General features: G+C 45.3%; 1 protein-coding gene across 1 annotated transcript in view; it reads right to left on the reverse strand.

The window, feature by feature from the left end:
• Positions 1-17,768, reverse strand: part of LOC110303781 — a 178,813-nt gene that overhangs the window by 39,553 nt on the left and 121,492 nt on the right. Inside the window, exons 31-36 of the mRNA XM_021174996.2 lie at positions 12,581-12,731; positions 10,459-10,554; positions 9,370-9,522; positions 3,829-4,061; positions 2,913-3,051; positions 1,801-1,921 (exon numbers count right to left, since the gene is read on the reverse strand). Of these exons, the coding sequence (XP_021030655.2) occupies positions 1,801-1,921; positions 2,913-3,051; positions 3,829-4,061; positions 9,370-9,522; positions 10,459-10,554; positions 12,581-12,731 (893 nt within the window). The remainder of the gene's footprint in view (positions 1-1,800; positions 1,922-2,912; positions 3,052-3,828; positions 4,062-9,369; positions 9,523-10,458; positions 10,555-12,580; positions 12,732-17,768) is intronic.

Here is a 17,768-nt window from a genome sequence, read left to right on the forward strand (position 1 = left end):
CTTTTCCTCGCTCCCAAAGTCTATCTCTTACCCTGCTGTGTGTCTTCTGGCTGTAATCTTACATTCTCTTTGGGGTGGGCCCTAGGAAACCCTCAACTGTACCCATATGGGTTCCACCCATAGCCCCATCCACGGGTCCACTCACAACCCCACTCATGGTTCAGAGCAAGTATGTGGGAGCCCCAGCCGCCACCAGACCCAGATACCACATCTTGGCCAGGAGGTAAAACCTGAGCCAAGCATCTCCCAGCTGAAGCAGGACAATGGTGTGAGGCCAGCCCAGGCCACACAGTGAGACTTTGCAAACAAAAATCAAACACACACAAAGCCTTTTGTTTTGTTTTGTTTTGTTTTGTTTTGTTTTGTTTTTGGAGATAGGGTTTCTCTGTATAGCCCTGGCTGTCCTGGAACTCACTCTGTAGACCAGGCTGGCCTCGAACTCAGAAATCAGCCTGCCTCTGCCTCCCAAGTGTTGGGATTAAAGGCGTGCACCACCACCACCCGGCTCACACAAAGCCTTCTAAATGGAAAGAAATATACTAAGTATATGCAGTAGTTCTCTCTAGGTCAAGGGGGTAAAAGGATTCTTTCCTATGAATTGCTTGCCTTTGTAGTGCTGGGGATCAAAACAAGGGTCCTGCATTTACTCTGTATGTGCCCTGGATGCACTCTACCACTGAAATCCTTATTTTATTGCCGTGTGTGTGTGTGTGTGTGTGTGTATGCACATGTGTGTATGAGTCTTTGTGTGTGTGTGCATGCACATATATGTATGAGTCTGTGTGTGTATGTGCGCGCACGTGTGCATGTGTGTGTGTGTGTGTGAGTGTGCATGTGCACTAGCCTGGAATTCATTATAAAACTCAGACTGGCCTCAAACTCATGGCAGTCCTACCTCAGCCTCCCCAATGTGGGGATTACAGGTGTAAGCCACTGCCATTGTCTACGATGAGTATGGACCCATGGGTAATATGTGAGTCAGGATAGAGGGGCACAGGAGAAGGGGAAGGCATCCCTCACTCCAGAGTCTGCTTCAAGCTTCTAACCAGCCAAGAATTCAGAATTTCAGGAGCTGGGGAGAGATGCCTCAGTAGTTCAAAGCACTTACTTCTCTTTTAGAGGACCCAAGTTCTTCTCCCAGCATCCCAGCATAAACTTAAAAAGAATCTCAGCACAACCGGCAAAATGTACTGGGAAGGTTCTGAACACAGGGACAATATTCCTCTTCTATAGAGAAGAATGTCAGAACAGAATGAACATGCTGGAGAACTAAGCCCATGTGACCTTCCAGTGTAGCCTTACACTTTTTCCAGGTTTTCTGAGAATCTCATAAAACAAGACTAATTCATCGTTAGAGAGATCTTAACTCCCTTCCTGCAACCCTTGAACCTAGGGTTTTACCCTAGCAGCCATGACCCTAGCCAGCCTTTGTTCATGCTTGGGTTGTCAACCCTTTAAGACAGTGGTTCAGAGAGCAGGTGCACATAGTGACTGCAAGACTCTGAACAGTGACAATCTCTCCCAGAGATTCACAGCCATGCTCTCTTTGTTATCTCCATTCTAAATAGGACAAACTTCTCTTAATAAACACCGACACTGTTTTATACCGGCTCATCCTGAAATTCTGTTCTCTAGAGAAACCCAGCCTCTGCCTCTAACTGAGCACCAGTCCCTGAAAGATCAGGGAGCACTTCAGGCCTGTGGGGGTAGCCTGGGATAGTACCTGTCCCACTAGCATAGACAGTTTGCATTCTGAAAAACAATGTTTACTTTCCAAGTAGTCGAACAAACATGCATTACCTGTTGCGAGGGTAGACTCCTCCTTGGACTTTTCTGATAGAAACAGTGTCATCTCTCTGTTAACTTTTCTCAATACTTCTTGGATCATGTGAATTTCTAAACTTTCCAGAAGTTTCTGAAGCTGGAATATACATAGGTTGAGAGTCACACTCCAGTTCATTTGAGTACTCCACTCCCATCCCAAGAGCCATACCTGCCCAGGGGCTTGGGTTCACCCTCCCCCTCGGTTCCATTCTCTGGCAAGAGTGCTTTTTGAGACCATAAGTTCTACCCCAGGATCAATACATCTCTTTGCAGACCAATTTTTTTTTCATGGCCCTCCTCCTGATCAATAAATTATAATCCTTCTTACTATAGTCTATTATATTGCAAAGCATTCCATGTCCCAAGTGACCTCATGCCTTTTGATGATCTCAAATGATACCAGGAATCCCATAAGCTGTTACTTTAATAAGTCTGAAAGCCAATTTACACACCAAGGATGATCTCATGAGAAGACTTAAAAGCTGACACATAACAAGAGATGCTGCTTCAACAGCTACAAGCCTCGCTCCACCCATGATGCTTGTGGGAGGAGCAGAGGTGGCCAGAGGAACAGGCTCAGGAGCATAAGCAATGTGCTTGGACCCCTGAGGCACGTATGGCGCTAACACAGACATTTCCCATCGTTCAGTGGCTTCTCTGCTGGGAAGCCAGAGGCCCTGGGTCCCATGATCAAGCTGAGCAATGGCGAGTGAATATTACTCGGCACACCCAAGCCAGTGTGAAACTATACTTTCTTTTTCTGGGAAAAGCCTCTTCAAAATGCTCTGTTCAGTATCTCTCGCTTTCCCATGGATGGGCACAGGTTGGATTTTATATTTAAGATATTATTAGTTATATGGTTGGTTGTGTTCATTATAATGCAGCGTATCTATCAGTTTGAGGAGAATGAAAACAGGAAGACTCTAGACTTGCAGAATGGAGAAGTTCAGGGCAGTTCCCCCATTACTCAAGCCCCATATACCTTTAAGAACCCCCACTCCTCCACCCCACCTTGAAGAAAACACCTTTTGTGTTTACTGCAGTTTTCCAGGCCAGTGTCACAAGGCAGACTGAAGAGATCCCTGTACCTGCTGAGTTTTTATTTCGATTTCTGAGGCTCCCTTTGGGGGAAGGACAGATTGGCTTCTTAGCATCAGTTCTTCAAATTCATCTTCTTTGCCCATCTGCCTGGCTAGAGCTTTCATGCTGGGGTAGAGAATCTCAGCTCTATCAAAGAAAAGAGACAGAAGTCAGCGAATAAACGTATTTTCTTCTCATTCAGATTCTCTGTCAGTCACTTTCAGTTTCCTGTCATCCAAACCCTTTATAGACACACCAACAATTAAAACGCCACTCCTTTGGTCAATATTAAATCCTGAGGCCTTTTTCTTTGAGTACATATAACTTTTGTCTTTGTGCTTCAAGTTGTTGGCAACTCTTCTCATTTTGTAGTTAACCGGGAACCTGGCCTCAGTAACTTCCAGGACAGACAAATCTGAATGTGTCAAAGCCAAGGTCGTTGAGGTCTCCGGAGTGGGCCCCAGCTGGAACAGGCAAATGGGAAGAGCAATATGCCTTTCCTGTCAGCTAAGTCCTCCTAGATGCCACCCTGTGGATGTAAGGCTCTTAAGTCATGTGTGCCATGTCACCCTCTGGCTGTAACGCCTCAAGCATTGAGGCTCAGCAGTGGGGTTGGAGAGCAGGCATCCTGTGAGCTAAAAAGCTCACAATCACTATCAAGTAACTTGGTAAGTGTAGGTTAAGCAACAGACTCTGGGGGATTCGTGGTAAACAGGACAATTCAGTGGAGCCTAGCTCTTCCCACAGCTAACAGGGAATAGCTTTTCCTCAAAGCACTGTTGTGGCGAAAGTTTCTGTCATTTGACTAATGGAGCTAACTGTCACCAGAGTCCTAAAATGGAATCTCTCTCAGTGAAAGGGTAAGGACCCTGGAACCCTAGGCTCTGCCCACTGATGTGGAATTCCATCCCAGCAGTTACTCACTCGTAGAGCTCTGAGAACTGTCTACAAAGCTGGGCAGAGTTAATGTCCTGCCCTCGAAGCTTGAGCCGGCCCCAGTGTTCCTTCAGCACTTCCAGCCGCTTCCACAAGATGAGGAAGGATTTCAGCAGAGCCAGGGACATCACTATATCACATTGGTTCTCGGGCAAAGCAGAGGCCTTTGGGTGACTTTCCAATTGATTTGGGTAGAGTCCTGGCAGTTTGGACCAGTCTGGCTAAAAATATGACAGAAATCCTATCAATTGTGGCTCAAGATGGAATAAGTTTTTATATGTAGCCCATGCAAAATGACATCCAGGAGAAACTATTTTCTGGCCTGCACCATTTGTAGGAAAAAAATAAAACAACCCAAATGGCTGAATATCCTTGCCGACCAGACAGGGTAGAAACAGCTGTCTCAGCTTCCTATGTGCGATTTGAACCATTGGTCTTTATATTTTATTTTTAGCTTTTGAAGACAAGGTCTGATGTAGCTGGCCTCCAACTAATTCCATAGCCAAGGACAACCCTGAACACTTGAGGTCCATCTTCCATCTCCTAAGTGTTAGGATTACAAGTGTGAGACGCCGCACTTGGCTTTGAATCTCTACCTTCCAAAACCCAGAATATTTCTTAAGGAAAAAAAAAAAAAGATAGGGAGGGAGGCAAGGAAGAAAATAGAGAAAGTGCATAGCTGGTACTGGAAAGACAGTTCAGCAGCGAAGAATTGCTCTTCCAGAGGACCTGGGTTCAATTCCCAGCACTCCTGTCAGATGGCTGGCAACTTCTTCTAACTCCAGCTCAGTGGATCTGCCACCCTCTCCTGACCACCATCACTGACCACCCCTGAACATAAGGTGGCACACCCACACACACACACATATAAATAGAAATAAATCTTTAAAAAAAAAAGAGAGGGTAGATAGTTCAGTAGCCAAGAGCACATGTTGCTTTCATAGAAGACCTGGCTCTGGTCCCCAGCACCTACAAGACAGCTCATGAGACCATTGTAACTCCAGTTCCAGGGAGTGACTTCCCTGGCCACCAGGTACATACAACCATGCAGATAAACACTCAAACACATAAAATAAAATAAAATAAAATAAAATAAAATAAAATAAAATAAAATAATCATTAAAATGGTATGTGTGTGTGTGTATAAGAGAGAGAGAGAGACAGACAGAGAGAGAGACAGAGAGACACAGAGACAGAAACAGAGAAAAGAAAGATGTTAAACATACTTGAGACTGAAGTCTTCCCTACCCTCTATTCTATGGTGGAGCTGTAAAGTAACTTTTCTTTGGAGAGTAGAGTTTACCCATCTTATGAATCAGAAAGCAGAACTCGGTTTTTCCTGCCTGGCTGACAACTTCTTATCACTCCAGTTCAGGGAATCAGATCTCTATCCTTTAGAAGTAGCATGGAGAGCCTTTTGTTTGAATTTACTATTCACTGCTCACATTTACTTCAATTAATTCCTTGAGACAGGGTCTCGGTAGCTGAATGCTCTGACGCTCCCTTTGTAACTCAGACTGGTTGCAAATGCATGCTGGTCCTCCTGCCTCAGCCTGCAGTTTTAAAATGAGGATTTGTTTATTTGCTCACTGATGCTCTCCTTAAGTATTTATCCTAGTGCTTGTGAAGAAAACACAGCCTTAGTGAGTGCTAGGAAGTCCTGGGCCACCCAGAGCTCAAAAGACACAGGGCAGGTGGGGCAGCCGGGGTGTGTGTGTGTGTGTGTGTGTGTGTGNCCGAGCGAGTTTGGTTCCCAGCACCCAGATAGGGTGGCTCACAACAACCTGCGGCTCCAACTGCAAGAGATGTGACACTGTCTTCTAACCTCTGTAGGCTGCTTGTGGACGTTGTACATCGTGGTGCGGAGCCTAGTGCGCACCACGATGTACAACGTGGCGGGGGTGGGGGATGGGGGTGAGTGCAGCTGCTTTCTGGCTGTGTCTCCTTTTTCTACAAACCAGATGACAAACTCTGTGGCCTTGAGCACTCAGGCTGCAGAACCTTAGACTCTCAGCTTTCCCGACTAGAAACTGGAAGAGCAACCTGGTGTAATCAGACCCTACATCCGTGTTATTCACACAGCTAAAGGAGGGCCTGTCTGCCAGACAGAGAAAGGGCTGGTCAGGGAGAGTCAGGGGAGCACGAGTCAGCCACAGACAGCTACAGCCCCTCAGCCGTGCAGCCTTCTTGGCAATCAGCCTGTGGACTTCCAGATGTCTTTTTCTTTTCCCTGTTTTAATCAGAACCCTTTTATCAAATGAAGTCTGAACAATCAAAGCCAAGAACAGTGGCATAGAACAGGCAACCTACAAAATATATGATTGGTCCCCACTGTCTTAGAGGAAACTGGAGCCTCCCTGGGCTGCAATTTTAAAGACTCTGGGTCAACCTCTCCCCTTAGAGTTTAGGAGACCATGGCCCCGAGGTCATGGTACATGAAGCATGGCTGCCATGGACACTGGCTTGGCTCACAGGCAGTGCAGACTCTAGTGTCTCCTGCTCCCTATAGATAGCTAAATATGTCTAGATGAAACGGGATCCCAAGGGCTAGCAGATGCAGCTCACGTGCGTGTGTCTTACCACCCTCAGCAGCACACACCCACAAAGTAAAACCAACTAAGGTAAAAAGCATTGACTCGGATTTCCTTCTTAACCTGGTATTAAACGTAGCCACTGTGGGAAGCCACATGTGCCGTTGCAGAGTGGCACAGGCTTCTGCTGGCCACCACGCATACATAGGCAGGAAAGTTTTTTGCCAAGATGAGATTTTGAGAATTAACCAAAATTGACCAATCAGAAGAGAGAGAAATTGACCAATCAGATGAGAGAGAAATTGACCAATCAGAAGAGAGAGAAGTTAACCAATCAGATGAGAGAGAAAGTAACCAATCAGATGTAGGAATGCAAATGAGGTGGTAAGCATCAACCAAGCACAACACAATACGGGTGTGAGACACGCCTCTCCTAGGCCTATATAAAGCAGCACCAGGGCTGGGCTCAGGGTCTATTCGCCTCTACAATCAAGCTCTCCCAATAAACGTGTGCAGAAGGATCCTGTTGCAGCGTTGTTCTTGCTGGTCGGGTTGGACGTGTGCGAGAAGCCACAGCTACATATTTTATTTTTATAAGCTTTATTTAAAAGGAAAACTTGGAAATTTAAAAAAAAAAAAATCACACACCAATATTAGCCAGGCTCAAAGTCTGTGCACCTCGATGAATTTCTGTGCAGTTAGAATGGCCGTCCGGAAGTCCTGGCACTTTAGCCTGAGTTTTACGCTTTCACTAACTGAATAGTTTATGCACTAATCCAGTATGGTGAGGGCTAAACATAGAAACCCTGGAAAATTTGTTTTTATTTTTAATTATGTGTCTGTGTGGTGGGCAGAATGCACAAGAGCCTGTAGAGGCCAAATGTGCTGGGTCTGCACAGAGCTGGAGTTACAGACAGTTGTGAGCTTCCTGACGTGGGTCCTCTAGAAGGGCAGCACGTGTTCTTAGCTACTGAGCCATCTCTCCGCCTTATATCAACACACTTTAAAAGACAGAAAGTGGGCTAGTAGACAGGATAAAGGATAATGCAGAGGGAACTAGAGAGCTGACTCAGGAGTTAGGAGCACTGCCTGCTCTTGCAAAGGACCAGGATTAGCTCCTAGCACCCACACAGCAGCTTATAGCTGTCTGTAACTCCAGGTCCAGGGGATCTGATGTCCTCTCCGGGCCACTCTGGGCACCAGGCACACATATGGTCCACGTGCACACACGTAGGCAAAAGTCATATGTACAAAATCAAATAGATCCTTTTGTAAAAAGCTTGTAGGTGGGAAGTAAGGGGTGAAGCAAGGCAGGGGGCAGCTCACCCAGAACAAGGCCGGAGACCAGCAACTGACAGCCCAGGGGCCCAGAAGGCTTCCTGGCCTTGGTGCCATTTGATGCACACCTAACTTTGCCAATGATCCCTCAGAGTGAAGCATCCAATTAAGCTGCATTAATTTAGATGACGTGTCTACGCCCTTGCTGCCCCTACTGCCTGACCTGAAATAGACTTGTGTATCAGTTTTAGCCAAGAAAACTTAAGGGAACTCTATTGGGAAATCTCTACCTCTTCCTTCTTCAGAATAGGAGTGTGGTTTTGCTTCGCTTGTTCCTATTCTCTTGTGTGTTTACCTTAGAAAGGCCAAGGAGGCTGTCTGTTCACATAGCCAAATGGCAGAGCGTGTGTCTGAGGGCCCAGCTGACTTGCTGCATAGTCCTTACCTGGGCTGAGCTGCTTCCTCCTAAGTCACCTGTTCTAGAAGACCAGTGATCGTCTGTCATTCTAAATGCATGAATGTGTGTGTGTGTGTGTGTGTGTGTGTGTGGAAAGGAAAGAGGCTGAAATAGAAGGGCTGGGAGCAAGTCTGTTAGGCCTTTGGGCTCTGTCCTGAGTATTTGAAAGCATTGAGAGGCTCTAAGGACAGCTGTGACATAATCTAGCTCACTTTTAAAGCAGTGTCCTGGGGATGGAGGGATGGCTTATTGTTGATATGCTGCTCCTCCTACGGAGGACCCGAGCGAGTTTGGTTCCCAGCACCCAGATAGGGTGGCTCACAACAACCTGCGGCTCCAACTGCAAGAGATGTGACACTGTCTTCTAACCTCTGTGGGTACCTTCACAGATGCAGAAAAAGGACACACACACACACACACACACACACACACACACAAGAAAATAAAGTATAAAAGAAAAACAAACAACTTAAGAAAACAACCCAGTCAAAAACAGGCCGAGGTTAGCAACACCAAAGAATTCCCCAAGAAGAAATACAAATGATCAGTAAGTACAGCTAAAGGTATTTGATATCTTTGGCTATCAGGGAAATGCAAATTGAAACTACTCTTAAGACTGTATCTAGCCCTGCCAAATGGCTATTGTGATTTTGTTTTGGGATACTCAGAGGGTGGTACACTGGGAAACAGCCTACTGAGCCGGTGTCAGTGTCTGGCTTCTGTGGGATCCTCATCCAAAGGCTACACCTGGACCATTAACAGGTGGAGGCTTTTATACATTTTGGCTGCTTTGTCTTCCATATATGCCTATGTAAATTATAATTGGGTATTTAACTAGGCAGGCAGTAACACTATTAGTGGTTAGAATTCTAGGGGAAAGGAGAGGCAGCTGCAGCAGATGTGCTGAGGAATGGGACAACCCTCAAGGACACGAGCCAGCCCAAGAGACTGGTACCCCTTTTTCTCTTCCTTAGTTCTTGGGGCCCCTATCACAGTTAGAATGAGAAGTGTCTCCCATAGCTCGGGCATTTTAAACACGTGTCTAAAGAGGTTTAGGAGGTCTGGCCTTGCTGGAGGAAGTATGTCAGAGGGGCAGGTTCTGAGTAGAAAGCCTCAGCTATTTCAATTTTGCTATCTCTCAGCTTCCAGCTCCTGCTACTGGGACAGATGGGTAAGACATCCCTCTAGCCTGTCTCTGAAAATAAGCAGGTTCTTTGGTATAGTGCAGCACCAGCCGCTCTGTAGCCCACGTGCAAGGAATACCTGTGCATTGTCCAGTGCAGCTTCCCATTCGGTAGAAGCCTTCCTGATCACGTGACGGCGGCCCAGAAGCACGTCTTCCATTAGCATCTGTACACCCACCAGCTCTCCATGGGCCACTCTGCGGTCACAGTCACTTAGCCCACAGAGACACATCTAAAAACAAAGATACCTTCCCATTTTGAAGAGGCGTACATAGCCTTTATGCATGGTTTTGAAGGAAGAATGTTAAGTGCAACTATATTTATAGCCCTTGCCCTCTCAGTTGATAAAAATATCCATAAAAATCAGAGTAACAGTTCTAGATTAAAGTCCTTCCTGTGTAGGTTTTTGAGTAGCAAGTCTCCCAACCTTACACCGATACAATGAATGAAAAATGGGATAATCTTAGTTTCCTTTAGATCCCCCTTGCTTTTATTGTTTTTAAAAAAAAAACTTTTTACTTATAAAGGATTTTGAATATACACAAATGTTAACAAAATGATTACAATTTACATCCATGAATGTATTGCCAGCCTTGCCCCACTCCAACTCCCCATTCCAAATTCTAAAGCCAAGTTAGAGTTGAGTTTTTGTGTTGGTTTTAATACTTTTATATATTAATATATATGTATATATAATATATACACACATATATAGATATAGATATATAGACAGACAGACAGATAGATGTTTACTTGATCATGAGAAAACATATTTTTCCCAAAATAAATGAAAAGAATTTAAAGACGCATCGTCATCAGAACAATTAAAGGGAGTTCCTCTTCACTCCTGCCTAAGCTGTTCCCATCCCAGGTCACTGTCCCAGGGGCAATTTCACTAAGAGGCTTAGATGGTGACTGCAGATAAGCGGCTGCTCCTCTCAGTCATTACTGCCCTGGGGACTGCAGCTGAGTTTACAGTAAAGGCCAGCAGCTGCTGAGAGCATGGTTTTCTCCATCATAAGAAAATATGACTCACCTCATGTTAGAGCATCATGATTAAACACACATTTATCTTATAAATGACCACTGGCTAGATCATGAACCTGTGATACCCTGCTCTGTGGCCTGTGTTTGGTTTTCTCTCCAACAAGTGGGAAGACAGATCTACCTGCATATCATACTCTAGGGTGTCCGGGACGCTGCTTATAACTGGAAATGGTCCACCATCTTCCAGGAACGCCCTCCACGGGAACAACGCAAATGCCTGAAAGAGAGGAACAGAAACGATAATAGTCTCATGCATCCCTCAGATGAAGGCGTTTGCACATGAGCAAGCCTTCTGCGTCTGTGCTCCAAAGCCCACTCCGATGACTCATTTATTATGCAGAAGGACTTCTTTCTCACTGGAGCATGCCAGCGACACAGAAGGAGTAGCAATGCTTATTACTCTTTTCCTTGGTTTTGCTGAAATGGTTTCAGTATAAACAAGGTGCAAAGTCCCAGAACAAGAGATTGTGGTGGCACACACCTGTAAGCCCAGCACTTAAGAGGCTGTTGCAGGAGGATTGCAAGTTTGAGACCAGCTTTAGCTAGACCTGTGATTTTCAACCTAGGGGTCAAATGTCACACATCCTATGTATCTGATCCTTATTATGATTTATAACAGCAGCAAAAGTACAGTTATGAAGTAGCAAAGGAAATAATTTTATGGTTGGGGGTCACTGCAGCATGAGGGACTATATTAAAGGGGCGTGGCATTAGGAAGGTTGAGACCACTCAGCTAGACAGTGAGACTCTGTCTGGAAAGAAACAAAACAAAGGAAGTTCTAGAATACAATACCAAGGGGCCATGTTTTTAAAGCAATGACAGTAAACTTAGTTAAATGCTGTCTATATTAGGGACCTTCAAGACCTGCCTTAGGGCTCTAAAAGAGGTTTGAGGATTGGACCAGGAGTCACTGTCATGTGGTATGGAAGAAGGGGACTTGTGTGTCTGAGTGCCAGTGAACAGGACATGGCAGAAACGGTGTCAGTCATGCAAAGCCCATGGCTGCTGCTTTGGGTGCTCTCTCTTGGGCTGCCCGCCCTGGGAAAGCCATTTTCCATGTTGTGAGAAAGTTCTGTAGAGAAGACTGCGGGAGCCATCTTGAATGTGGCTCTCCTGACAGCTCCTGACCGCTGGTGAATGAGGCTGGAAGCAAACTTCTCAAACTGAGATGATGGTCTCAGGGCTGGCCAACATCCAGAGCGACGCTAAGCCCGTACTCGCTCCTGACCTGTTCCCAGCTTCCTGACCCAGAGTCCGGGTGATAGCAAACACTTATGCGTATGGTCCTAACCTGTTAAGCTGGGGGATGGCTTGTGCTTGTGGCAATAGAAAAGTAGCAGAAGGTTTGGGGCCTGATGCTACTCTGATTCTTCTCAGCCATCCATCTCTGTCTTTCTCAAATTCTTGACTTCTGTAGAGCTGGATGAAGTTGTTGCCTGGGTGTGGCGTGAGCGCTGGCTTTCCTGAACTTTGACCTGTGTAGAGCTGGATAGTGTGCCTGCCTGGGAGTAGCCCTAGTTGTTAGGATTACATTTGATAACACATGGCGTAACCAGGGCGATTCAAAGCCCAGCGGCTGACCAACTTATGCGTTATAATTGCATCATTATTTATCCGAGAGAAAATGTTGCAGAACCCAGTTAATCTCAAATCGAAGTTTCTACCTCAGCCTAGGTCATCTGTTCTCAGATAAAAGACACACACTTATTTATAATAAGCCTTATGCACTACAGCTGGACAGATGTCTCCCCTCTATACTATTATGTCTACGTCCCCATTAATAACCCAGAGTTAGCCAGGTGTGGTGCATGTCTTTAATCCCAGCACTCGGGAGGCAGAGGCAGGCAGATTTCTGAGTTCGAGGCCAGCCTGGTCTACAAAAAAACAAAAAACAAAAACAATTAAAAAAAAAAAAAAAGACCCAAACCTCAACAAGAAAAGATTGAGCCTTTTGGGTTTCGTTTTGTTGTTTATTTGTTTGTTTTCTCTGACAGCTGTGAGTAGTCAGGCTGTTGCCTCCAGTCATCCCACTGAACATTTGCAGGAAAGACCCTGACTAGAAATAAGTCCTGGTCACAGGAGTCCCCATGACTCCCAGTGTGAGTGACTGAAGGAAAGCCAAAGAAGACCAAGGGTCATTATATAAAGACCCTGCAAAATGGAAGCCAAATAGAAACGAAGAGATAACACTCCTGTATTCCACACACTTTTTTTATGGGTATAAAACACTTGTGAGACTCACCTGCGGGCTCCACGGATCCAGCGGCTGGGGCAGGCTGAGCTGTGAGGAAAAGATGCTCTTCCCGAGAGCATTGCCGAGGGGTGGCAAACCATGGCATGCACCCTCCGAGACAGACTGGTAGGCGGGGGCATTTCCCGCTGCCAAAAATGTTCTGTCAAAATATGGTATGAGTTTGTGTTTAATACAGATACTTACAATTTTAACACCCAGAACTTTCTTCAAACTTACTGTGGCAAGAGAGTGGTGCCCTCAGCCACAGCGCCCCACGTGGACCTTCCCTCTCAGTCCCTAACTCTCTGGGGGGAGTTGATACTATTAATGTGAGAAATCGAGAGTTTCTATCAATAGAGTATATTGATAGAATTTTTTGGAAGGCTGGAAAATTCAGAAGGCACTGGCTATCTGTTGTTGGACACCTGAAATGTAGCTCTTGTGAATAAAAGATTGAGTTTTAAATTTTCCTTAATTTTAGTTCATACTAACGTGAATTAATCAACCTCACAGCTGCAAAACTGGGCATTACATCTTTAGCTCCAGACCAACGACTCTAGCTGTTGGTTGAATTTTTCAAAAAGTTAATAGCTAAAGGGACAGTGTATAAAACCAAAATTTAAGGTTGAGTAACATCTACGGGTAAGAGAGAAAACGCCTTTGTTTCGTTGAAATGAAGTTTGAGTTTGCGCATCAAGAGCCTCAAAGCCCTGAAGATGAGAGCATGAAATGTATAACGTATGTAAGAACGAGAGACATACGGTATAATTCAGGGTGATTTTCATGCCCCAGAGGAAATAAGATTAACAAGGACATAAAGACTTTCTAGATCTCAGCTAGACTCCTTTAGCATCTAAAGGATGCCTCAGAAAAGTGCTGACACAGGACAAACTAGGGGAGGGTATCATGGAGCAACAACGTCTTCTGTGGAGACCAACAAATCAGACAACAAAGAGAAAGGAGATTGGCCAGACTGAGGGAAATGCCAGTGAATGGAGCTGAGTAGCTAGTGGACCCTAGGCATGTCAGAGAGACTTGGGAGCGCCGAGCCCCATCAGTGAATATCTGTGAGGGGTGTGGACCGGGACACCAGACTTAAGAAGTCAGGGTAGACCTGAAACCCCGCAACAGGCAAAGTGGTCACTCCTCTCCACCTTCCAGATTCCCTTGCTCGCACCCCTTAGAGCACAGGCTGCCTCTGAGAGAAATGAGCAAAAATGGTGGGGGTGGGGTGTGAGTTCAAAAATTAAGGTCCGCTATTAGGAGTTGCCTTGACTCCTGGAAGGGCCTTGAAGAGTCTAACTGTGGCTTCTCCCCTCCTCCTAGAATAAGGTTTCCATGTTTACCCACACTCCTTCCCATAGGAAGCTGTGCCCTTCCCAATGTCCCTGAGCAACAGCTCTGTCTCCTGCCAGACCCTGGGGCTAGGCAAACAAGAGGATCATGTCCTCTCTGGTGATACTGCAGGGTCTGCCCTGCTCTGTCCCTGCATGTTTACTGTGTTCTTCCATGGCCTGACATGGCCATGAGGACACAGCACTAGCGAACTGCTATTGATCTCATTTGTTCCAATATTTAGTGACATTTGTTCAGCCATCACATAATCCAGAGTAGAATCTTTCCCTCATTAGTAGGGTGAATAGGAGGTAGCTATGAATGAATGAATGAATGAATGAGAGAAATGAGAATAAACAAAAAAATATAATGAACTGGCTTGAAATTCCAGGGTGGACACTTTTAAGCCTATTTTCGACTCAATAATATGGCATTGGAAAGCAAAATATTTTTGCTATAGCCAAAGTAGGAACTGGTATACTTAATAGTGGAACACTCAAAAAGTCAATAAAACTACTGATTGTTGGTGTGTGTGTATGTGTGTGTGTGTGTGTGTGCGCGCACACACACATGTAAGTGACTGTATTGGCCCTGAACATGCTAAGCATGCACTCTACCACCAAGCTAAACCCCAGCTCTGCAATCTACTTAAGATGGTGGTTGGAGTTGGCTAAAGGCTAGATAAATTTATTTCCCTGTTTCTTTTTAACTTCCATGCGATTTCTCAGTGGGCCTAGCCAGGGAAAACTCAACATACCAAGTGTAGCCATGGCTAGAACATTCACAGTAGTGAGCTGGGAAGTGCATGAGATAAAAAGACAAACCTCCCCCCAAGGCTGTCATCTTACCTCACCACAGAGCCCAACACGGCCGCAGTGCCACATACATACACCATCGATAGGCTCACTTAAAGTGCTGGCATAGAAAGCAGGCCGTTCTCTCAGAAACGCATTCAACACAAGGCAGGCTGACTGGGAATAATTTCTTCTACCGCATGGCTCCTACTGCATCAGTCACAGACATCTCTACCACCCGTTCTCAAGTCTCTCTTTCCCTCCTCACGCCCTCTCCCTTCCCTGCCCTCCCCTCTCCCTCCTTTGGGGACCAACTTTGTTCAAAATTACTTTATCAGTCTTTGACATGATCTCTTTCTTGCTCTCTTTTGAAGGTTTATTTATTTATTTTAAATAGTATGTGTATGTTATGTAGTGGGGTATGTGCATGTGAGTGCAGGTGCCTACAGAAGCCAGAAGAGGGCATCAGATCTCCTGAAGATGAAGTAATAATAGGTAGATGTGAGCTGCCCCACATGGTACTGGGAACGAACTCTGATCCTATGTATACAAGAGCATTATGTACTCCTAACTGTTGCATCTCTCCAGCTCCTGGCATGTTCTACAAATGGTTACCAAAGTGACCTCAATCCTTGGAAAAATTTTAGAACTCTACTAAGGAACCCAGGTGTTATGGAATATGGTCCTCTGGCCATGGCATGGCCATTGCCCTTTCAAACTCATAGCATCAGTGATTATAGGCAGAGGACCAACACAAGACTGGGCCTGTGGTCATTCAGCCATGAAGGGGATGGAGGGAGGTAAACAGATGTTTGGGGAAGTGGCTAGACAGGAGAACTGGTTTTTTATGGTGTGGTTGCCTTCATCCATGAGTGACCCAAATTAAACCCATTAGTTCACAAGCTACACTGGGTGGGACTGTTTCTTAGGTCTGTAAGTCTGCATTATCTGTGGTGAACTGCATTTGTCTCTAGGGAGAATAACTGTGATGTACATACAGTCTTTATTGTTAACTTGATTGACTTAGAATTACAGAGAACTAGGTGTGTCTCTGACAGTGTTTCTGAATAGGTGAAAGAAGCAAGAGCACTGCCCCCCAACCCGCAGTGAGAATTCTAGAATTTTGGTTTCTTTTTAAAAACATAGAAATGTTTTTATTTTAATCCCAGTGTGGGAATATGGGGCTGATTTGGACTGTCCTAAACAGCTGACTATGATTTGCCTCATGCTCTAGCAGAGGCATGGTTTTGCCAGCTGCAAATAGTTTGTGACATTTGGAATTCTGGGAACTTTTCAGAGGGTACATAAATGCTAGAGCCCTGCTAGGTAGGGCTGGTGGTTGATGGGCATTCAGTGTGTGTGTGTGTGTGTGTGTGTGTGTGATTTGTTTGTAGTCATGCTCAAAGAAGAAACAAAAGGAAAGAAATTAGATTCAAGAATCTCTACCCCCCCACACACTTCTTCCTCTCCCATTACTATTAGGGGGTGAAACTGGGGGGGATAAAGGGTGGGAAGAAGAAGAACCTACAAAGTAGCAAATCCAGCAACACCACCCTAAATGTGGGTAGCACCATTTCACAGGCTGGAGTGTCAAACCCAATCAAACAGGAAGGGGAGAAAGCAAGGTAAACACCAGCATTCATCTTCCGGCTGCAGACTGCACTGTGACCATCCCCCTCCAACCCCCATCCCCCACTCCCCACATCCCCTCCCCTTCCACACTTCACTTGGCATGATGGACTATATACCCTCAAACTGTAGGTCAAAATAAGCTTTTCCTTTGTTAAGTAATTTTTGTCATGTATTTTGTCAGAGCAATGAAAGATGAAACTAATACCCTCTTAGCACTAGGTAGACCTTCCTTTACTTCGACCCTCTCCATTGGAGACTATTCTAGTGAGTATTAATTAATTAATTTATTTATTCGAGACAGGGTTTCTCTGTGTAGTCCTGGCTGTCCTGGAACTCACTCTGTAGACCAGGCTGGCCTCGAACTCAGAAATCTGCCTGCCTCTGCCTCCCGAGCCTGGCTAACATTTATTATTATGCTAAATAATTTTATGTCAACCTTTCACAAGTTGCAGTTATTTGGGAAGAGGGAATCTCAAATGAGAAAATCTCCCCAAGCAGATTGGCCCATGGGCAAGCCTGTGGTACTTTTTTTTTTTTTCAATTGGGAGGGTGGTGCCACCCCTGGATTGGTGGCCCTGGGTTCTGTAAGAAAGCAGGTTGAGCAAGCCATGAAGAGCAAGCCCATAAAGAGCACCCCTCCATGACTCTACATCAGCTTCTGCCTCCAGGTTCCTGCCCTAAATTCCTGTCCTGACATCCCTGCATGATGGGACAGGGCTAAGCTAAAATAAGCCCTTCCTCCAGAGTGGCTTTTGGTCATGATGTTTTATGTCAGCAATAGAAACCATAACTAAGAATATTAGTTTCCTATTTTGTTTATTCTTCTTGTTGTTGTTTTGCTTTGAGATAGGATCTGACACAGCTCAGGCTGGCTTAGAACTCACTGCGTACAGAATGCCTCATCCTTCTACCTTCCAAGTTCTGAGACAACAGATAAACACTACCTCACCTGACTATTTTTGTTTTGGGGAGACCCAATCTTTTTATGTTGCTCTGGCTATCCTGGTATTGACTATGTAGCGCAGGCTGGCCTCAAATTCACAGCATCTCTTTTTCCTCAGCCTTCTGAGATTACAGGCACATGCAACCATCTGACTGGTATTTTCCAATTTTTTTTTTTAAGATTTATTTATTTATTATATGTAAATACACTGTAGCTGTCTTCAGACACTCCAGAAGAGGGCATCAGATTTCGTTACGGATGGTTGTGAGCCACCATGTGGTTGCTGGAATTTGAACTCGGGACCTTCGGAAGAGCAGTCAGTGCTCTTAACCACTGAGCCATCTCGCCAGCCCCGGTATTTTCCAATTTTAAAAGAAATTTTATATAATGTTTAACCCAAGCTTTAAGCTGCAGGAAGGGATACAGAATGAGGAGTCAGATAGGAAGTATGAATCCAAGTTCTACCACAGCAACTGGTGTGGACTTGGGAAGT

Source organism: Mus caroli, chromosome 10 (genome assembly GCF_900094665.2).
Source record: "Mus caroli chromosome 10, CAROLI_EIJ_v1.1, whole genome shotgun sequence".
NCBI lineage: Eukaryota > Metazoa > Chordata > Mammalia > Rodentia > Muridae > Mus > Mus caroli.